The sequence below is a fragment of the Eulemur rufifrons genome, chromosome 16 (genome assembly GCF_041146395.1).
Source record: "Eulemur rufifrons isolate Redbay chromosome 16, OSU_ERuf_1, whole genome shotgun sequence".
NCBI classification, from domain to species: Eukaryota; Metazoa; Chordata; class Mammalia; order Primates; family Lemuridae; genus Eulemur; species Eulemur rufifrons.
The window spans coordinates 90110414-90133144 of NC_090998.1; the positions used below are offsets into that span (position 1 = coordinate 90110414).

General features: G+C 49.2%; 1 protein-coding gene across 1 annotated transcript in view; it reads left to right on the plus strand.

Moving 5' to 3' along the window:
- The window catches only part of ACO2 (aconitase 2), a 50515-nt gene that overhangs the window by 20329 nt on the left and 7455 nt on the right, over nucleotides 1-22731 (plus strand). Inside the window, exons 2-9 of the mRNA XM_069490624.1 lie at nucleotides 5994-6130; nucleotides 10952-11210; nucleotides 14873-14965; nucleotides 18770-18928; nucleotides 19172-19322; nucleotides 20248-20352; nucleotides 21279-21370; nucleotides 22402-22507. Coding sequence (XP_069346725.1) covers nucleotides 5994-6130; nucleotides 10952-11210; nucleotides 14873-14965; nucleotides 18770-18928; nucleotides 19172-19322; nucleotides 20248-20352; nucleotides 21279-21370; nucleotides 22402-22507 — 1102 coding nt within the window. The remainder of the gene's footprint in view (nucleotides 1-5993; nucleotides 6131-10951; nucleotides 11211-14872; nucleotides 14966-18769; nucleotides 18929-19171; nucleotides 19323-20247; nucleotides 20353-21278; nucleotides 21371-22401; nucleotides 22508-22731) is intronic.

Sequence of the window (22731 nt, forward strand, 5' to 3'; positions counted from 1 at the left end):
GATGGGGTCTCGCTCTTGCTCAGGCTGGTCTCAAACTCCTGAGCTCAAACGATCCGCCCACCTCGGCCTCCCAGAGTGCTAGGATTACAGGCATGAGCCACCGTGCCCGGCCCACTATCTTCTTTTTAAACAGCTGTAGAATGGCATTCCATGGTGGATGAGCCAGAATTTATTCAATCAGTGCCCTATTTATGGACAGTTGGGCTGTTCTCTTAAAAGCAGTGCTGCAGAGACATGCTTGCCTGTCTCATTTATTTGAATATTTTAATAAGATAGCTTTCTGGAAGAGGAAAAGCTGGTCAAAAGGTACATACATTTTCATTTTAATAGGTATTGCCTAATTGTCTTTCAAAAATGTTAGACCTCTTTACGGTCTAACCAAAGCCATCTAAGACTGGTAAATTATTGATTTGTCTTATTAACTGTTTGCTCACACAAGGTTAACTGATTGTTTATTTAACCGTGCTCAATAACGAAGAGCTGATTGGTAAAGTAGAAGCAACATTCCTTGCTTTAATTAATTGGTATTTATGTAGCACATCTTGTGTATCAGACTTGGTGTTTAGGCACGAGGAGTTTAGTTATGAATAAACAGACAGTCCTCCCAACGGAAGCTTACAGACTAGTGGAGATAGACATCATCTCATGAATGAATGTCAAGGAGAGGTGAAATGGCATATGTGTTAGGAAGTTCTGATTGCAGGATGGATTCCCTGAGAAAGTGAAATTTATTTGGAGTTTGAAGGATCTATGGACATCCCTAGACAAAGGGCATTTTGAGAATAGGGGTAGGCAGAGAACATTTTAAGCAGAAGAAACAGCATGTGCAAAGGCCCTGTGACAGGTCCCTTTAGAATTTGTACTGGCCAAGGAAGTTCATCATGTTCAGTGCCCTTGAGGAGGCAGATTCTGAATTATTCAGAGACTAAATAATGAGATACCACTGCTGGGGCCCCATAAGCAGAGGGGTTTCAGTGGGATGGGAGGCGTTCTATGGCAAATTCTAACAAATTACAAATGATCTAAAGGAGAGAAGAAAGAGAGGCACCTAAATAAATCAGCTTGGAGTTTGGAATGACTCATTCAAAGTTAGAAGGAGGGCAAGTAACCAAGGAGGAATACTACAGAGCAGCTGGAATACAGCCGAAGGGGGCCAAATGAGCTGAGTCTTCTGAAAAATGCTAATCAACCAAAAGGTCCTTTAGAGCTTTGTTTGCAGTAAGAAAAACAAGAAGAGGCATGTTGGTTCAGGCAGTATCCAGAGAAGGAACACAGCCTCACTACTTCTAGTTTTGCATGCATCTCCTCTATGAAGGAAAATGATACTGTATAACACATGCTGAGCACTTACACTATGAACAGGTCATGTGCCAAGCACGTGATGTAGTTTAGCTCATTTCATATTAACACTATGAAGTTTATTTTCTTTATGTCAAAACTAAGATTGGGGGAGGTTAAATAACTTGCCTGTGGTCACGGCAGGTAAGTGGTAGAGCTGGGTTGGGCAATCTGACTACAGTTCTTCAGTCCGAACTAGCACACTGTACTGGGAAAGGAGAGAGATCTGAGCTTGCATCCTGGATTCACTGCATACCTGGTATATGAGTTCTGTTTTTCTTTTCTTTTCTTTCTTTTTTTTTTTAATTTATAAAATATTTTATTTTCTTTTTTACTTTTTAAAATTTATTTATTTATTCATGCTTTCCATTCCAGGGTATAGGAGTTCTGACTTCTTGATCATCAGTTCCCACATCTGTGAGACAGGAGTGGTAGTTACCTTGTGCTGTTATATTGGGAATTCAAAATAGTCACAGAAGGTGCTTGGCACAGAGCAGGTGCTTAATAAGTAATTGCTTTTATTCTAAAAGTAGGGGTTGGGCACCCATATCTAGTCGTTTTTTACATATGAGAGGTAAGTGGCCCATGAATGAACAATACTTAGTGTCTTAATCCATTTTGTGTTGCTAAAACAATACCATATACTGGATAATTTATTAATATAAAGAAAAGACTTTTATTTTTTTATTTATTTTGAGACAAAGTCTTGCTCTGTTGCCTGGGCTAGAAAGTACTGTGGCATTATCCTAGCTCACAGCAATCTCAAACTCCTGACCTCAAGCGATTCTCCCTCCTTGGCCTCCCAGATTGCTAAGATTACAGGTGTGATCCACCGTGCCTGGCCAAAAGACATTTATTTCTTACAGTTCTGGAGGCTGGGAAGTCTGAGATCAAGGGGCCCACATCCGGTGAGGGCTGTCAGGCACTTTATCCTGTGGCAGAAGGTGGAAGGGCAAGAGCATGCGAGAGAGAAGGGAGAAAAGAGGATGGAACCCACTCCCCTGATAACTAACCCACTCCTGCAATAACAGCATTAATCCATACTTGAGGGCAAAGCCCTCCTGACCCAATCACCTTTCAACACTGCTGCATTGGGGATTAAGTTTCCAGCATGTGAACTTTGGGAGACACATTCAGGCAGACCATAGCACGTGGTGGCCTTGCCTTTTAAGTCAGTCTACAGGATAAACATACTAATATGGCCGATCTCTTCAGAGTTTACACATGACATCTCATGCATTTTAAACCTCTCACAGTACTGCTGTGAAGCAAGGCTGAGATTTTTCCTGTGCAGGTGTGAAAAGCTGAGGCCCCCAAGAAGTTAGGTGAGTTGCCTAAAGCCTCAAAGTCAAGCCAATACCTTTTATTTTCTGTTGAGTTTAACAGATAGTGAGTGTTCCATCCTTACTAATGAATAAACCTGAGCTGTCTCATGTGGCAGTTTAAATTTAATTACAGTTCACTAACACTAAAAACTCCGTTTCCACTGGCCACATTTTACACATGCCTGGTGGCTGCCATATTGGACAGTGCAGATCTAGAACATGTTTGTTGTGGCAGACAGTCCTCTTGGACAGTGCTGGCTGTTATGAACAGACACTTTCACATAATTGGAAAGCAGAGCAGTATTGTGATTAAGGATGAAGCATGGGCCGGGCGTGGTGGCTCACGCCTGTAATCCTAGCACTCTGGGAGGCCGAGGCGGGTGGATCGCTCGAGGTCAGGAGTTCGAGACCAGCCTGAGCAAGAGCGAGACCCCGTCTCTACTAAAAATAGAAAGACATTATATGGACAACTAAAAATCTATATTCCAAAAATTAGCCGGGCATAGTGGCGCATGCCTGTAGTCCCAGCTACTCGGGAGGCTGAGGCAAGTAGGATCGCTTAAGCCGAGGAGTCTGAGGTTGCTGTGAGCTAAGCTGACGCCACGGCACTCACTCTAGCCTGGGCAACAAAGTGAGACTCTGTCTCAACAAAAAAAAAAAAAAAAAAAAAAGGATGAAGCATGTAAGTGATTTCATTTGTTTCTAACACCATGAAGTTTATCTGTTTGGGGAGGGGCTTAGGGAGTTAAGTGACTTGCCTGGGGCAGCAGTAGGCAAGTGGGTCAGTCTGACTTAGTTTGAATCCCGTTTGCTACCATGTGGCCTTGGTCATTCATTCTCCATGCAAGCCCCAGTGTCCTCTCTGGGAAAATAGGATAATCATAGGAGCTGCTTCACTGGGTGGCTATGAAGATTAGAAGATAAAACATATTTGAGGTGCTTAGCACCATGCCTGTCTCAGAATAGGTACTCCATAAATATTCTTTGTTTACCCATAAATTGTGTTCTGTATCAACATATTTTGTCCTTTTCCCCCCAATCAGCATTATTTCTTAAGCCTATTTTTAACTAAAAAGGTACTGATATATAGTCCATAGTTTGCTTATTTTATTTTTTATAGAAATAGGGTCTTACTCTGTTTCCCAGGCTAGAGTACAGTGGTGTGGTCATAGTTCACTGCACCCTCCAACTCCTGGGCTCAAGTGATCCTCCTGCCTTAGCCTCCTAAATAGCTAGGACTATAGACCGTGGCACCACGCTCAGCTAATTTAAAAAAAAATTTTTTTTTTTTTTTTTTTTTGTAGAGACAAGTTATTGTTGTATTGCCCAGGCTGGTCTCGAACTCCTGAGCTCAAATGATCCTCCCACCTTGGCCTCCCAAAGTGCTGGGATTACAGGTGTGAGCCACTGCACCTGGCACTTGTTTTTATTTCCAAGGAAACAAGCTTAAGGCAGTTAATTTGTAAAAATAAAGAAATAGATGTGTATATAGACATTGGAAAGATGTGTAAGATATGTTAATATGTGAAAAGGTGAGATGCAGACCAGCTTGTGTGATTTCTTGTTTGTGTAAAGAAGCCAGAGGGGGCTGTGTGTGTACATAAATGCACAAGGGTGATAGTAATAGTAGAACGCATACTCAGTGCTTTATATAATCTTTCCTGATCCTCACAGTAGCTCTATGAGGAAGTGAGTGTTTAGAGAGGTTAAATTGTCAAGACCAGTTAGTAAGTAGTGGGGCCAGTCTTAAACCCAAGGTCACTGCCACTCCACCCCTCTGCACTGGGCTCCTCCCCCTGTCGCAGGGGTGGTAGTTAGTGCTGCAGCTGAAATGTGCTGTGTTCTTCTCTGCCCTGGCACTGTTGAAAGTCCTTCGATATGTCACTGGTGGGGTTTGAGCTGGGGGGCAGGTGGATAGGTAGGTTAGGGTGGATGACGGCTGGGGGTGCTGTTTCAGAATGTGGCCTGTTCTTACTCCTGAACAGGGAGTGGCAACTATGGACCCAAAGTGGATTCAGATGCTGAGGTTAGCAGGGTTTGGATTTACATATTCAGGTGACACAAAGAGGGAGCCTGGGGGAGTGGCTTCAGCTTTGCCTCTTCCCTTACCCAAGGGTATGACCCTCTAAATGGAGAACAGCAACCACCTGGAAGGGAAGCAGCTTTTCCTTTCCTGCTGTCATTTCTTTGGATTCATTTCTTCTCTGGTCACAGTGTACCCTGTGAAGACTGTCATCCATGGATTAAAATTAGCTAACACAGACTCCCATCATAACAATCATATACCTGTTGTGGCATAACAAATTGCTCCCAAACTTAGAGGCTTAAAACAACAATAAACATTTATCTTTCACAGTTTCTGTGAGCTAGGAATTTGGGAGTGACTTGGCTAGGTGGTTCTGGCTTGGGGTTGCTGAAGAAGTTGCAGTTGAGGTGTCAGCCAGGGCTGCAGTTATCTGAAGGGTTGGGTTGTGGCTGGAACGTTTGCTTGCAAGGTGGCGCTGGTTATTAGTAAGAGGCCTCTGTTCGTCTCTAGGTCAGCCTCTCCCAGGACTGCTTAACAACGTGGTGCCTGTCTTTCCCTGGAGCAATCCAAGAGAAGGAGCCAGCCAGGCAGAAGTGGTCCTTTTTATGACCTAGTCTCAAAGTCACATAGCATAGCTTGTCATCATTAGCAGTAAGTTGATAAGGCCACCACGCAGGCAAGGGGTGGGGAATTAGGCACCACCCTTTGAAGGGATCAACATCCAAAGCTCATGCACGGGGTTTTCCTCATTCATTCTTTCGCCTGTTCAGCAAATATTTAATCTTTAGTATGCGCCAGGTAGTGCAGATACTGAGATAGATAAAGCTCGATCTCAACCCTCAAGAAACTTACAGTGTAGATAGAATAGTAGCTATGATTTGGGTAGTGCTTTACAGCTTAATGAGAGCTTCCACAGATGGTCTCGTTTAACCTTCTCAGTACCCCGTATGATCTCTAGAGCTGGTTATAGCCTCATTTCCTATCTCCTCTGGGACTTAGACAATGGGGGATTTTCTTACATGTATACAACTTACATGATAGAATTTGACTTTGATCCCAGCAATTCTGCCTATGAATCCTTTGCACATTTTCTTGTATCCCAGGCTGTGTTTCTTGTGACTGCTGTGTCATCCCTGTGCTGCAGATGAGGAAACTGAAGCTGAAGGCACTGAACAGTGTTTGACATTTTAATTACTCAATTTTTTTTTTTTTTTTTTACCATAATGAGCTGTCCTCAGTATGGTGAAAAAGATGGACTCTCCTAACTACTGCATTGACAGTTGCCATTGTCTTTCTTCTTGCAGAAAGCCCTGGGTGTGCGGCAGTATCATGTGGCCTCAGTCCTGTGCCAACGGGCCAAGGTGGCCATGAGCCACTTTGAGCCTACTGAGTACATCCGCTATGACTTGTTAGAGAAGAACATTAACATCATTCGCAAAAGGTAAGGCTGCAAGTGGCAGCTTGTGGTGACTACTAAAGATGCTGCTTCTGCTCCCTTTCAGGCAACCTAGGAGGTGTTTGGGGAAGGATGGTTCAGGATGGTGGCAGGGTTAAGATATTCAGGGCACAAAGGTCCCTGCTGAGGAAAGGCGTTCTGGATCGGTGCTGGAACCCCTGCCCTGTCTGCCAGGGAATAATCTGTGTTATCAAGAAGCCTTCAAATGAGCTACACCAAGGTCTCAGGTGCACTTTTGTGCTGTGATCTGAACCTCCCAGCCTTTTCAGGGCAGGCTGCTGAGCCTGGGCCAGCCCTCTGGGAACTATCAGGCACAATGGCTGGAGAATCCTTTGTATTTCCTCTAAAGTACACAGGCACAGAGGAGAGCTCAGGTCTGAGACTCAGAAGGAAACTAAGGTGGGATCTTCAGCATGTCTTTTTCCTGGGCCTCATTTTCCTCACGTGGTAAAACGAATGGTCAGCTTTGCCCTGCTGTCCTGTGTGCCAGGTCCTGGGCTAGATGCTGCCACCAGAAGGATGAATAAGGTGCCACACAGGAGGATGAGAAGTGGGGACTGGCAGTACACACCAGCCGGCACTGCCCTTGGAACTTGAACCACTGTGGACAGGGCTATGCCCTTGCCTACCTGGTGGCTTCTTTGATACTGACGGTTGTAAACCTGGGAGGAGCAGATGTGAGTGTACCGTTGTACAGCCGAGCCTCAGATGGAGAAGCAACCTGCCCAAGGCCACTCTGTGTGTGAGTGGTGGTACCTTGTTTTTGTGTCCTCATCCAGGGCTCTAACCACTATCCCATACTTCCTGTTCTCACCACTTTGCTTCCTATTTAGTGGTATCCTCACTTCAGTTTTAAGGGTAGGGACTATCTTAATCTTTATCTCCAACAGCCTGTAGCATAGCATCACCTAGTTATAGTAAGAACCTATTAACTGTTCCTCAAGGACAGGCGTATTAATAGTAGCTACCCAGTTGTCCAGTTTGGCCTATGCATTATTTCTGTTCTACTCAACAGCGCCTGTAGGTGGTTGTTGCAACTCCGTCCTCTTTTTGCAGATAAAGAAATTGAGTGTCAGTTGGGGAAATACCCTGTCTAGGGTCATGCATCTATTGAGTGGTTGCCCCTAAACTCAAGCCCAGGGTTTCTCAACCATGGCTCTAATGACCATGTGACCAGCCTCCCAGTGTTTGTCTGGCGTTCTTGTGGGTTTCATCCAGGCTACACATTAGGATCCCCTGGCAAGCTTTTAAAATGACCTCCCCTTGGCCCCACTCCTGACGATTCTGGTGCAAGTGGTCTAGGCCCTGCTATTCAAAATGTGGTCCCTGAGCAGCAGCATTGTCATCACTCAGGAGCTTGTTAGAATTGCAGAGTCTCAGACCCCACCCCAGACTCGCTGAGTCTGAACCTGCCATTTAATAGGCTCCTCGGGGACTTGTGTGCATGTCAAAAGGGGAAAATACTGGCCAGTTCCTCAGCTGATTCTGAAGTGTAGTCAGCACTAAGAACCACTGTCCCCATCAACATAGGACCTTGTACAAATACTTGTTTCCCAGGAAACAGTATTTTGTTTATTCTTGGAGCTCTCAGACCATGGCTCATTGGAAAAATGATGGATTTTCCCTTAATCTGCAAACATTTCCACCTTGCTCTTCCATTGGGCATGGAAGGAGAGCTAACATAGAGGTTTGCTTTGAGATAACTTGACAAAAGAGTATTACTTGCCATTTAGTTTTTGCTTACCAACAAAAAAATGCCCTTTAAGGCACTGGGAGATCAGCCCCACAACAAAAGAGGCTGGGTGTGGTGGCTCACGCGTATAATCCCAGCACTCTGGGAGGCTGAGGTGGGAGAATCGCATGAGCCCAGGAGTCCAAGATCAGCCCGGGCAACATAGCAAGACCCTGTCTCTACAAAAAATAAAAATATTAGTGGAGTGTAATGGTGCACAATTGTAGTCCCAGCTACTCGGGAGACTGAGGCAGGAAGATCGCTTGAGCCCAAGAGTTTGATGTTGCAGTGAGCTGTGATGACACCACTGCACTCTAACCTGGGCCACAGAGTGAGACCATGTCTTAAAAAAAAAAAAAATCATCTGGTCACATGGTCATTAGAGCCATGGTTGAGAAACCCTGACATAGAGAAAGAAGGTAGAGGTGAGGCTATTCTAAAATGACTTCTATTCTAAAGAATTTTTTAGAAGGTCAGGGGATTTGCTGGAGGACTCCTCTTCACCCTGTGTCTGTGACAGAAGGGGTCTGATTCTCTATTCTTGGGAACTGGGTCTATGTCATCCAGAACAGCAGAGGGACAGATGGACTTTGGAAACCCATTTTGCCACCCTCAGTTAATCTTCAAGGAAATGTGATAATGAACCAATCCTTAGGCTTTGTCATTATCAGCTTTTTTATACAACTTCAGGCAAATGCTTTCAAGGTCTTGGATTTTTAAGCCCATGTGCTATTTTTTGTCTCCCCTGGGTCCCAGAAAGAGGGGCCGTGCTCTGCGCGGTGAGTCATCGCCTATACACCAGCCTTGGAGTTGCTGCTGCAAACAGGGCAGGCTATACCTCCGGCTAGTTCTATGTTTATTTAGGGTTCTCACCAGGGCAGAACTAGAGAGCTTCTCAGAATGGCCAGTTGATCTGCTGTTACCCTGAGAGCCAGTGCCTTAGGGAACTCTTACTTTCGAGGGGTTAGGTAAACTTAGGGGCGAGGGTCTGGCAGAAGGCAGTTTCTCTACTTTTCCAGCAGAGTCGTATTGGTAATAACAATAATGATAATTCCATACTGTGTGCAGGGCCCTGTTGTAAGTGTCCAAGTGTGGAGAGAAGGTGTGGGTTAACGTAAAGGGCGCAGCCAGTCTCAGAGCCACACTGCTGGCTCCTTGTGTTCCAGCTTTGCCGCTCTCTGGCTTTGTGATCTAGGAGTGAGCCGCTTCACCTCTCTGTGCTGCAGCTTCATCATCTTGTGTTGTGAGGATAAAATGAGTTATATATGTGAAAGTGCTTAGGACAATGCGGAGCTAAAAGTAAAATGCTATGGTGACACTAATCTGTAGTGACAGAAAGCAGATCAGTGGTGGCCAGGGGGTGGGGTGGGAGGGAGGAATTACAAGGGGCAGGAGAAAACTTCTTGGGGGGAGATGAATATGTTCAGTATCTTTTTTTTTTTTTTTTTTTTGAGACAGAGTCTCACTCTGTTGCCCAGGCTAGAGTGAGTGCCGTGGCGTCAGCCTAGCTCACAGCAACCTCAAACTCCTGAGCTCAAGCGATCCTCCTGTCTCAGCCTCCCGAGTAGCTGGGACTACAGGCATGCACCACCATGCCCGGCTAATTTTTTCTATATATTTTTAGCTGTCCATATAATTTCTTTCTATTTTTAGTAGAGATGGGGTCTCGCTCTTGCTCAGGCTGGTCTCGAACTCCTGAGCTCAAACGATCCGCCCACCTCGGCCTCCCAGAGTGCTAGGATTACAGGCGTGAGCCACCACGCCCGGCCTGTTCAGTATCTTGATGGTGGGTGCTGTTGTCACAGGTGTATACTGTGTCCAGACTTATCAAATTGTATGCTTTAAATATGTGCAATTATACTTCAGTAAAGCTATTTAAAAACCAAGTGCTATATAAGTGCAGACTGTTATCGCGTTCCAGTGAAGTGGTGGACTTTAGACCTGGGTTGGCTGAGCTCCCAAGAGCAGTTGCTTATCCGGTTACACAGTGGGTTTAGTAATAGGGTCAGGCTTACACCCAGAGCTTCGGGCTCCCAATCTGATGTTTTTTTTTCTTGGCTTCGGACAGTAGAGCATAGCCTGTTGGGTGTGGGTGGAACTCTGCTCCTTCCTAGGAGGTCTGGAGTTTGGCCTATGCTCTGAGAATGGGGGCAGTGCTGGTGGCGGGCAAGGGGCAGCTGCCCTGTTGTGTGGGTGGCCGGGTTGAGTGGGCAGCAGCAGGGGGTCAGCTAAGAGCAGGGTGGGAGGAGTGGCCCTGCTCAGAGCTCAGTCTAGATGAGTGGAGGCTGGTGAGGAGGAGGCAGTGGAGTCCTGGCAGGGGCTGCACCCCCTGCAAGGGCCAGGCTTAGGCTGCCATTTTGGCCCTGATGAAGAAGGGAAGGGCCTAAGAAGAAATGGGAAGAGGAGGACCAGCGAGAGGCTGGAGGCAGTGACTGGGTTTCAGTTCTTGAGAGCTGACAGCCACGCCCATCTCAATGGGGTGGGAGCCAGGGCTGCTAGTGGGACAATCTCGAAGTGGAGGGCTGCATGTGGCGGGAGGGTCAGATTGGGTGACGGGGATGTGGGTACTGATCCTGTGTGTCTCAGTGAGGCTGAGGGCACAGAGAGAAGTCGAGGATCCAAGGGGAGACTAGCTACAAACTTGAGCCATAAACATCACTCTGCTGAGCCTGTTCTCTCTTAGTTGTTTTATTAAATGACAAGAATATAATGAAGATTAAATGATGAGGCATATACGTTATAGATGCTTATTAGATAATAACAACTAATATACTGGGAAAGCAAACATCCTTTGAAAAAAATCAGCCCTGTCACCTCTTGTGATGTTATCATTCACTTACTCAGCAAGTAATTTTGGAGCACCTAATGAGCGCCAGGCGCTGCGCCATATGCTGGCAGTACCACTATGAGCAGGACCGAGCCGTCCCCACCCGAGTGGAACTCGAGGTCCTAAGTATAGGCACCCTTCCCTGACCACTGTCACGGTTGCCATGTGCACTGAGAGGGAGAGACTGTGCATGGGCAGGAGGGGATGCAGCTGGTACCAGGGTACCTCTCTCCCTTCTCCCCCCCAGATTGAACCGGCCTCTGACCCTCTCAGAGAAGATTGTGTATGGACACCTGGATGACCCGGCCAACCAGGAAATCGAGCGAGGCAAGACATACCTGCGGCTGCGGCCGGACCGCGTGGCCATGCAGGACGCCACGGCCCAGATGGCCATGCTGCAGTTTATCAGCAGTGGGCTGCCCAAGGTGGCCGTGCCATCCACCATCCACTGTGACCATCTGATTGAGGCCCAGGTCGGGGGCGAGAAAGACCTGCGCCGGGCCAAGGTGAGCTGAAGGTGGCATTGGGGGCGGATGGGTGGGTGTGACATGGGATGAGAGGCTCAGCCCTCACACAAGGGCAAACCGGGGCATCACCTCCAAATTCTAATAGGCCTTTTGGTTTAGTCTGCTTTTAAAACTTATTTTTGCTTTTTTCTAATTACCATTTGCTCATTGTGAAGTTGTTAAAAAATATGGAGAAAGCCTAAAGAAAATAAAAATCATCCTTAATCTTCCTACACCAAAGGTCCTTTCCCTGTTACATTAGAAAAACAGGGCAGATACCACGTGCTGACACACACTGCCATTGCCCTGCAGAGGCCAGCGCGGGTTTCCCTTTCCGCCCAAGCAGTGGGGGCACTTTTAGCACAGCTTTGCTGCGTCACACGCGCACTCACTCCCACTCATCTGACCCTGTCGGGAAGGCAGGCCAGTGTCACAGTCCTAAATCTGAGGCGGCCAAGGCACTGTACAGTTGAGTTCCAAAACTGCGTGAGGGCATGATTAGGGCTGGACCCGATGCCAACTCCCACTCCACTGAGTAGCCTCCTTTGGGGGCCCTTCTGCCGGCGTGAGTTTTGCTTGACTGGATGGAGGGGGCTGTATGCTGAGCTGAAGAGTCTCTTCCTAGATTTCCCCCACTTTCCTCATGAAACCAAATCCCTGCTCCTCCTCCCAGGCTTGGCTTACGGTACCTTTGTGCCCACTCTTGGCAACAGCCGGCCTCTCTCTCCCAGCTCTGGGCCTCTCTGCCCTCTGCCCCCTGCAGTGGGAGTGGGCGCCCCTCAAGGGGAGAGTTGTTGGCGAGAGCTGAATGCTGGCAGGCTGCAGCCCGGCTGGCACAGAGTGGGCCGCGATTGAAAGCACTTCGGCTCCCAGGGTCGGCATGGCTCCGAGAGCCTCTCAGACCCATGGGAAACACTCGGGGCAGCTTTCCCATTTGAGCCCTTTCTTCCCACCCTGGCCCACTGCTGTGTGTCCTGGCTACACAGTGTCTCTTTTCCACTCCACTGAAAGAGTCCTCCTCCCTGTTGGCCGGTGGTTTCCATTTTCGCAACAGCAGTGGAGGCAAAGTTGTGGGAGCTCCTGCAGTGCCGGAGCTGCACACGGCCAGGAACCTGGGTCCTCTTCAGCCCTGGGGACCACTGCCCACTGCGGCCACTACTTTCAGGGGCTGGCCCTCTCCTTGCTTTGTGGATCTACCTTCTGGAGATGAGATTCACAGAATCATGGCATTTCAGAGCTCATTTCCTCACTTACTCAACAAGTGCTAATTGAGTGTTCCGTATTCGCTGAGTGCTGGAGTTGATGTGAGCAAGACAGGGGCCTGCATTCATGGACCTAGTAGGGAGGTGGATGCTCAACAAGCACAGGGTGGGAAACTGCAACTTTGTATGTGTGTTAGGAGGGGAAAGTGCAGGAGAGAGTATAAGCCAGATGCCTGATGTAGGTTTTGAGGAGAAAGGGACAGCCTCTTTCAGGATGTGACATACAAGCTGAAACGTGAACAGGTAAGTTGATGTTAACTGGAGGAAAAACATTCTAAAAAGAACATAAGCAAAAGTCCCAGGGCAGGAAGAAACCTGATACTTTGGTAGAATTTAGAGGGGGCCTGTAGGGCTGGAGTTCTGTGTGGAAGAGAGGGTGGTATGAGGTGGGCAGGGGCGGGCCAGGCAGGGCCTTGAGGGCTGTGGGAAAAGCTGTGGTCACCATCCTAGGAGTCATAGAAGGGTTTAAGCGGAAGGATATGGTCACTTTTACATGTATTTGTAAAGAGTCCCTCTGGCTGGGGCCCACAGAGACAGAATGACCTGTCCAGGGTCGCACAGCCAGAGAGAGATCCAGGCTGAGTTTAGGCCGAGACTCTGTGTGACCACTCTGGGGCCAACACAGACACACACTGCACATGTGCCCAGACAGACCACAGCATCCTGCCCTCTGTACCAATTTTGTAAGTGACTGATTTGTAAGTGAAAAGGCCAGTATATTAATTATTAATTGGAAAGAGACTGTTTCCCAAGTTCTGGCAACCCAAGTTCTTTGTCTGCCATTCTTTTATTATTATTTTGAGACAGAGTCTTGCTCTTTTGCCCAGGGTAGAGTGCCGTGGCGTCAGCCTAGCACACAGCAACCTCAAACTCTTGGGCTTAAGCGCTCCTTCTGCCTCAGCCTCCCGAGAGGCTGGGACTACAGGCATGTGCCACCATGCCCAGCTAATTTTTTTCTGTATATATTTTTAGCTGTCCAAATCATTTCTTTCTATTTTTAGTAGAGACGGGGTCTCGCTCTTGCTCAGGCTGGTCTCGAACTCCTGACCTCGAGTGATCCTCCCGCCTCGGCCTCCCAGAGTGCTAGGATTACAGGCGTGAGCTACTGCGCCCGGCCTGTCTGCCATTCTTTTATTTATCTGGGGGACCCAAATGGGCCCTCAGAAGGTTACATGGTAGGTCTGGAATTTAAATGAAGGGGGTAATGTGGTTTCAAAAGTATTGTATCAAAGGCCTGAGGGAGCCGACAGTGGGACACTTCTTTGCCATGAAGCACAGTGCTCCCAGGCCCAGAAGCTGGTGGGTCTCATTTCTTAGTTCCTCCTCTGGGACTCCGTAGAGTCCACCATGGTCCCACCCTTTTTGTCACTGGGGTCAGTCTTGCTTGCCCAGGGACATGCCGTGTCTTCCTCACGTCAGCTGTGTTGTGGAGCCCTCCCTGCCCTCAAGGAAGCATCCTTTGTGGGCAGCATGGCTGCAGCTCATCCCATCATTGTGTTTGTTGAAACCTCCTTTCGAGAACGTGGTCCATTTGACAGCCTTTCATTTGGGGCCCGTCAAACATGTTTACCAAGTATTGAGCACCTACAGCGTTTCAGGCCCTGGTCTAGGTGCTCTCTCAGATGTAGTCCCAGGCTCTCCTCCTCAGAAGGATCCAGCTGTATTTTAAACTAGAATGTAGCACATGGGTTCTGTGGTTAAACAGGCCTGATTTCAAGCCTTGGCTTCTCCAGCAAGTTATTTTACCTCTGAGCATCTGTTTTTGCATCTATAAAATGGACTTGATGACAGTCCTCTCTCCCTGGATGGGTTGTAGGGATGTTTAGCATGATGCAGTTGCCGCAGTGTGCATTCAGTGATACCAGCTGGGGTTACAGATGAGGCGTCCGAGGCTCAGGCGGAGAAGCAACGCCCCACGTGGGGACCTGGATGTCCGCCCGATCCCACTGCTTCCCTGTGAGAGTCCTCCCCTCGCCCTCAACACCCTGGCCTGGTCAGACCATCCTGCCATGGCACGTTCCTTCACTGCTGGCCTTGGCTGGGGACTTGAGTGCCACAGGGACCCTTGGCGATTATTCAGTCCAGTTCCTTCTACAGATAAGGAAACTGAGACCCAGGGCAGGGCAGGGACTTGTTCCAGACCCGTGCCCCCGGCCAGGTGTCATAGAACTGGGGCTCTATCTGTTCCCGTGTGTCTCTCCCCGAGACTGCCAGCTGAGACTGTGGGCCAACATCCTCGTCCTTTTGGAATTATTTTTAGAAGATCTCCAAGAGGGCCTGTCTTCACAGTGCCAGCATTTCAGAGTCGTAGGGGAGGCGGTATGGAGGGAGGAGGGGTCAGCAGGGTCACCCTGACACAACTGTGTTACTAATGCTCTGGTTATTGATTTGTTCCAATAGGACATCAACCAGGAAGTTTATAATTTCCTGGCAACTGCAGGTGCCAAATATGGTGTGGGCTTCTGGAGGCCTGGATCTGGAATCATTCACCAGGTAAAGCAGGGCTCAGCGCCCAGGCTGCACTAAGGTGACCAGGCAATACCTTCTTGGCCTGTGGGGTCAGGGGGCTGAGGGGGAACTAGATGGCATCTCAGTCAGCTCCTAGGCTCTTCCTTCTTTGTTTTTAACTTAACCTCACTATGTCAAGTTATACATTCTCATTCTCTGGGTAAGAAGTTAAAATAATCCCTTTTAACCACCCAGGTAGCCAGCATTTTAAGTTGACATGTTTCTCTCGATACCTTCTTCTCAGCGTGTACTCCGGCACCTATAGTCCCATGTACGGTAACATAGAACATCGTATTATTTTCTGTGTTGTTTCTCCACAAGTGTCAGGCCTTGTTGCGTGGCTAGCTGACGTCTAATGAGCATGCGCTGTGTCAGGTACTGGACTTAGCACTTTAAAAAGGTATTAACTTACTCAGAGCTCAGCATAACCCTGTGAGGCAGATGGTGTTATTGTCTACACATTACAAGTGAGGAAGTGGAGGCACACAGCCATTGATATTCTTGCCGAGAGATGCCCAACTGGTGAAGTTTGGAGCCAGGCTGTGGCACCAGGCACTGGTGCACACTCTGCAGCCTCTGTCACCCCAGGAGCTCTCCCCATCTCTGCATGGAGCACTCCTCGGATTCTTTTTGGCCCCTTCATGATATTCTGAAGGATGGAGGTACCATAGATCACATGGCCATGTCAGCCAGGGGTTCTTCTGGGGTCTCCCCAAGAATGGATTTTCTTTTGGTAGACAGTTTTGTCTCTGGAAGTACAAATGTGTGTGGATGTGTGTCCCTGGGGAAGTAGGTGCTTTGCTTTCATCCCAGGTGACTGTTTAGGACCATGATCTGGTTTGTATGTGTCCATTTACCATCCATCCTGTGTGTATGAAACCTGCCGCGTCGCACCTTTCCAAGGTGACCCTTCTCTCCACCTCCATCCCAGGCCTCGCTGCCCAGGCCTCCGTCAAGACGAGCTGAGTCAGGCTGTAATCCGACCCTGCATGGGCTCCCAGCACTGCCCCACTCTGAAACCAGAGCCAACAATGGATCACTGCTCTGCCCTTTCAAACTATCACCCTTGCCAGGAAGGGGCTGCCTGGGAATGGCAGGTCACGTCGCCTGTGGGGGACAGAAAGCCTTTCTGCAGTAGGATTAGGGAGTCAGGTGGTCCCAGCCTTGGCCCCTTGTTATGAAGGACACCCCAATCCAGTTGTCCCCTATTCCACCTCAGTACAATATGCCCAGGGCTTTTTTTGGTAGCTTTTGGGCTAAAGTTTCGGGCTGGGAGTGATGGCAGCTCACACCTGCCACTGGCCACCTGCCAAGCATACAGTATGATGTATTTGTTCCTTTAAAAAGAAAATTCCAGGCCGAGCGTGATGGCTCATGCCTGTAATCCTAGCACTCTGGGAGGCCAAGACGGGTGGATCATTTGAGCTCAGGAGTTCGAGACCAGCCTGAGCAAGAGTGAGACCCTGTCTCTACTAAAAATAGAAAGAAATTATATGGACAACTGAAAAAACGTATATATAGAAAATATTAGCTGGACATGGTGGCACATGCCTGTAGTCCCAGCTACTCGGGAGGCTGAGGCAGGAGGATCGCTTGAGCCCAGGAGTTTGAGGTTGCTGTGAGCTAGGCTGACGCCACGGCACTCTTGCCTGGGCAGCAGAGTGAGACTCTGTCTCAAAAAAAGGAAAAAAAATTCCCAGGGACTGTGTGAGCACTGAGCAGCCTTACCTTTCTCTCCTCTTTGATGTCAGGACATCAGCAGTTTTAATACACCATATCCAAACCAAACCTTAATCTGCTTTCCTCTGCCTCGAATGCTCTGCCCTCGACTGTCCTGACAGACCCTCCTCCACATTCAGCTTTCAGGTTGGTTTCTTGGTGAAGCCTCCCTGCCCTCCCCCCAGCACTGGGGCTCCCATGTGTGGTCCTCTACACATGGGACCCCCTGTGGGGTCCCTACACATATGTTCCTAGCGTGTGCTTTCTCCACTGGACCATGTCCTCCATGGGGACAAGGGACTGTGGCTTGTTTATTCCTCTCTAGCTGTGTGCCCAGGGCCAGGTCAGTACAGAGTAGGTCCTTAGTGTACATGTGTTGTGTGGATACATGCCTAAATTTCTAGTTTTATGTTATAGGTGTTAGTTCAGCCTAAAATAGACTTCTTCCCCACCCTCCCTCCCGGCTGCCCAGCCATACCCACAGACTGATAAGGAACTGTCACAACCAGCTTCATCGTGACTTTTTTTTTTTTTTTTTTTTAGACAGAGTCTTACTCTGTTGCCCGGACTAGAGTGCCGTGGCGTCAGCCTAGCTCACAGCAACCTCAAACTCCTGGGCTCAAGCGATCCTCCTGCCTCAGCCTCTCGAGTACCTGGGACTACAGGCATGTGCCACCATGCCCGGCTAATTTTTTCTATATATTTTTAGTTGTCCAGTTAATTTCTTTCTATTTTTTGATAGAGACGGGGTCTCATTCTTGCTCAGGCTGGTCTCGAACTCCTGACCTCGAGCGATCCTCCCGCCTTGGCCTCCCAGAGTGCTAGGATTACAGGCATGAGCCACCGCGCCCAGCCCATTGTGACATTTTCTGCGGTCCTCAGGTCTGCATAACCTCTCCCTTCTGGATGTGGACCACACTTGTGCCTGTACCACATAGAACCACCCCAAATTCTATGAATCTATGTGTCCAGTCTTAATGGATCAGGCTTTTATTACCTTGAGGAGCTTTAGGGATTAACTACTGTGAAATCTGTGTATAATACATGGCTGAGAGAGTACCGGAGAAATGACATGGTTAAGTGCTGTTGGCCTGTTCTTCCCAGCCAGGTCTTCTAACGGACATGATCTCATTTAGTCATCACAGTGATCAGGGCGGTGAGCATTCTCATCAGCTATTTTTTATTGAAGAGGAGACTGAGGCTTGGAGAAGTGACGTGACTTGCCCAGGGTCCCACAAACCACTAGCAGGTGGTGGGGCCAGGCCTCAGACCCAGGGCTTTCCGGGTGGGGGGCAACGCCGCACTTGGGTGTTGACTGTCCAGCTCTCCTCCTTTTGCTGTCCTGTGGTTTTGGGGAAAGGCTCGCCCCCAGCTGGGAGGAGCGCCTCCATGAAGGGAACGCTGTGAGACAGCACAGGCGATGAGAGAAGTCATCATCTTTCCTTGAGCAAGTCACTTCAGTTCCCAGAGCCACCTCCTGGAGCTGCAGTTAGCTGGCATCACCCATGCTTTTCTTTTTCCTCTTGCCCCAAAGGTGTGCAACAGCCGTGCTTTTCAGCTGAGCAGGGGAAAAGCTCATGACTTTGTGCTCCCCTGGGTCCCCAGTACTTCAGCCTTAGGCACCTTGCGGGGGCTGGAGCCAGTTCATGAGTGAATTGTCCACCCTGATAAGGAGCCAGGTATGTGCACTCCATACCGTGGACAGTCCACCCATGAGACAGGCCCCGGGCCTGGTTCTTGCCACATTCTGGGGCCATGATGGTGTGTGGGTGTTTTGATTACCATGCTACAAAAAAGGAAACTGAGGCACAGGGAGACATTTACAGGCCTAAGCCATATAGCAAGAACTGTCAGAGCTATTCATGAGCCCAGGCCACCTGGCTCCCAAGACTCTGGCTCTTTTCAGCCACACTGAAGATGGCCTGAATTAAGTAGGCCCCATCCTAGAGGAGCCACTGGGCATGGCTGGGTAGCCAGTGTCAGTAGGGGTGGTTTTGCAGACCCCTTTTGGGCCCTACCTCCATTTTCTGTTACAGGCTTCTAAACTTAATATCTTGGATTCTTTTTCAGATTATTCTGGAAAACTATGCATACCCTGGGGTTCTTCTGATTGGCACTGACTCCCATACCCCCAATGGTGGTGGCCTGGGGGGCATCTGCATTGGAGTTGGGGGTGCTGATGCAGTGGACGTCATGGCTGGGATCCCCTGGGAGCTAAAGTGTCCCAAGGTGAGGGGCAGGGAAGGATTCATTCAGGACTGGCTGCAGGGGGTGGTTGGTGCAGATGACTGGGAGACTGTGGGGCCCAGAAGCGAAGAGGGAATAGGTCAGACTCAAATCTCGTTGGGAGGGAGGCAAGGGAAATAAGCAGAAATGGGAAGGCCAGCAGGTTGATTCTACGATTTCCTGGATGGGACAGGGCACACGACACACAAGACCTGTAATGGCCATCCCGCCCTACTTCCTATGCAGGTGATTGGTGTGAAGCTGACAGGCTCCCTCTCTGGTTGGAGCTCCCCCAAAGATGTGATCCTGAAGGTGGCCGGCATCCTCACAGTGAAGGGTGGCACGGGTGCTATCGTGGAATACCATGGGCCCGGCATCGACTCCATCTCCTGCACTGGTGAGGAAGGTGGCCCTCAGCCTGCACTGGGCTGGTGGGCAGTTGAGCAGCAGAGCAATGAATGGCCTTCCCCTGAGAATCTCTGTCCAGTCAGTTTGGGGACTTAGAATGGACATCTAGAGATAGAGCAGAGATTGGAGACAACCTTAGAGATTGTCTGGTCCATGCCCCTCATTAAACAGATGAAGAGATTGAGAACCTCCTCAAGGAGGCAGGTAACTTCCTTATGTCCCCACAGAGTTAGGGGCTAAGCCAGCCTGTCACTGCCCATAGCACTGGACCATGTTTAATGATCCAGAAGAATCCCAGAGAGGACAGAGGCAGCAGTGGGACTGGGCAGTTAGAGTCAGAACTTCATGCGGGAAGCAGCTGTAGTCCCACATCTTCCCTGGGCTGGAGTTTGAGTCCCACTCTCTTCCCTTGGATTAGAGATTACCGCCTGTTATCTCCAGGACAAGTAGGAGCTGGCCCATTCCTACCCATCACTCCTGGTGACTGGCCTCAATGCCTGGGCCGTCAACAAGCCAGGGAGACTTTGAACAAGCCAACTGGGCCGTGTCTGGCCATGTCACCCTTCAGTACATGGCACCTGTCTGGTCTGCTCAGCATGACAGCCAGGCCCAGAACTAGAACGGTGCGTCTTGTTGGGGCTGAATCTTGTGTCCTCTTCACTCTATCCAGCAGCTGCTCTGAGCGGGTTGTGCAGGGGGTTGGGGGGAGGGGCGCGACACTGAGCTCTGGGCCCTGTGGCCTCCCCTCCTCCCTCACTGGGCCTCAAGGGATGAGTCTGCCCACTACCACTAGGTGGCTCTGTGGGCGAGGGAAGAAATGACGCAACTCCCTGGTGTGAAGTGTGTGCCCATCTAGCAGGTGTGAGACCCTCGCCCTGCCGTGCAGGCAGCCCATAGGCTCTGTTTCTCCACAGGCATGGCGACAATCTGCAACATGGGTGCAGAAATTGGGGCCACCACTTCAGTGTTCCCTTACAACCACAGGATGAAGAAATACCTGAGCAAGACAGGCCGGGCAGGTGAGCTGGCCGGGGCAGGCTAGTGTGGGTAGAACAGCCATCTTGCACGCTCCTCCCCAGGAGAGAGCTGCGCCTTTCCCTGTAGGCAGGGGTCCTTGGCCTGCTGCTTGCAGTCTGGCTTCAGAGGCTCTGAGAAACCCCTAAAGTGTGTGTTATTGTTTCTGAGTAGGGCGTCTGTAGCTCTCTTCCGCTTCCCTAAGTTCGAGGTAGCACTGCCTGGGGATTGGAATTTAGTTTCACCTGGAAGGGTCCTTCTCAGCCTGGTCCCTGCTGCCCCCTATAGGAAGCTCCGGAAATGACATGGATCTCTTCTGTTTATAATTCCTGTCATAGCAAGGGTAGCAAAGGGAGGAGGAAAAACATTTGGAACGAGAACCACCTTCCCTGATTCCCTGCACCCACCCCCAACGTCCTTAAGGTTCTAGCTGGCTTCTTTGAAGCGCAGAGGAGGAAGTTGGGCATTGGAGTCTGTGAAGGGAGGTGAGTGACGACAGTTGGGTGGAGCCAGAAGCCAGTGGCTGTGGGGAGAGCTCCTGTTTGCTTCCAAGCTCTGAGCAGTGGAGTCCTTCGTGGAAGGCCCTTCCCTCCCTTTCTTTATCAAGTGACTTTTCCTCCTTCAAAACTCAGCTCTTCATTTCCAGGAAGCCTTCCCAGACTCTGAACCTTAGCCGGTGCTTCTCCTGTCTCTCTCTGTCATATTCTGTGACAACTTTTGGTTCACTGATAGCTCTTTTCCTAGATCGTGAGCTCCTTGAGGGCAGGGACAGTGTCCTGAGCAGTTCACTTTGTTCCTTTGTTGGCCTAGTCAGTGCCCAGGGCCTGGTATTTGGCAGGTGCCAGGTAACTGGCTCAGGTGGATGGAAGGATGAAATCTCAAGACCAATTCCTGTTTCACATGCTTTAATCCCCTCCCTTGTTGATTTCAGAGATTGCTAATCTAGCTGATGAATTCAAGGATCACTTGGTGCCTGACCCCGGCTGCCATTATGACCAATTGATTGAAATTAATCTCAGCGAGGTGAGGAAGGGGATTGGGTTCCAGGAATTTCTGAGAATGGGGACCCTACTTTCTTGGCACTGGGGGCCCACAATGGGTCCTGCCTATATACTGAGCAGGGCATGTGGGCCCTTGATCTCCCAATACCCTTGCAAACTGCTGCCTGAATCTAGCTGGAATGGAGGTGGTGTGAGGAGGAGGGAGATTCGGTCATGCGGAGAACAGAGGTGGCTGTGGCTGGTGAATCAGAAATTGACGTCAGTGTGCCCCATCTCAGCTTTACCAGAAGCCGAGATTTCACCCTGAAGGGTTTGCGTCATTTTCAGACTTCAGAATGCAAGGCCTGAGCAGGGTATGGCAGCCTGAGACCTGCAGACCAGAGCAGGCATTTGGAGAGCCCGAGCAAAGGCAGGCTGGGGGAATAGAAGCCAGTCTGCAGGAGCTCAGATCCCGGCTCTGCCACTCATGCTATGTGACCTTGGTCACATCGCTTAATTTCTGTGGGCCTCACTTCATCTTGGGTAAAACCTAAGGCAGTTGTGAGAGTTAAATGAGTTAATTCATGTAATAACAGTCACTAACATTTACTGAGTGATTACTGTGTGCCCCGCACTTTGCTAAGTGCTTCACATTTGTTAATAAGTATTATCACTTGTAGAGCATCTGGCTGTAAGTCCATTTTTGTCATAAGATTCCAAAAGCAACGTCATGTTGGAGATGATGGACTTAATGAAGCGACAGCCCTGATCCATTCCATGCCCTTGCTGTCTCCTAGCTGTGTGACCTTAAGCGAGGCATGTCACTTCTGAGTCCCTTCATCTGCAGAATAGAGATAAGACCAGCCTTGTAGTTTTGGAGGGAGCCCAGGAGCTGGTGCATGGCGCACGCACAGCACCGACTGCTCACGTATTTGCTGTGATGAGGTTTGAGCCATGAGGACAGTAGTTGGCTGCCTCTGTTCGGACTTGGTAAGGCAGTGAACAGAGGCTGTCCACACACCAACCTTTGTTCCCTCCTCTCTCTGTCTGTTCTTTGCATCTTTGTTTCTTCAGCTGAAGCCACACATCAATGGGCCCTTCACCCCTGACCTGGCTCACCCTGTGGCAGAAGTCGGTACTGTGGCAGAGAAGGAAGGATGGCCTGTGGACATCCGAGTGGGTGAGCACCTTCCACCTGTTGGTTTAGCAGGTATCAGGGTCCACGGTGCTGCCCAGGGCTGTAGACAATCACCTGTGTCTACCATGTGGCACTTCCTAAAGTGAGCACTTTCTGAAAAGGTTTATTATTATTTTTAAAGTTACTTTTTCTTGGTATAAAAGAAAAATATGCTTATTGTAGAGAATATTGACAAATAAGAAAATACCCCTAATGTCAACTCCTAA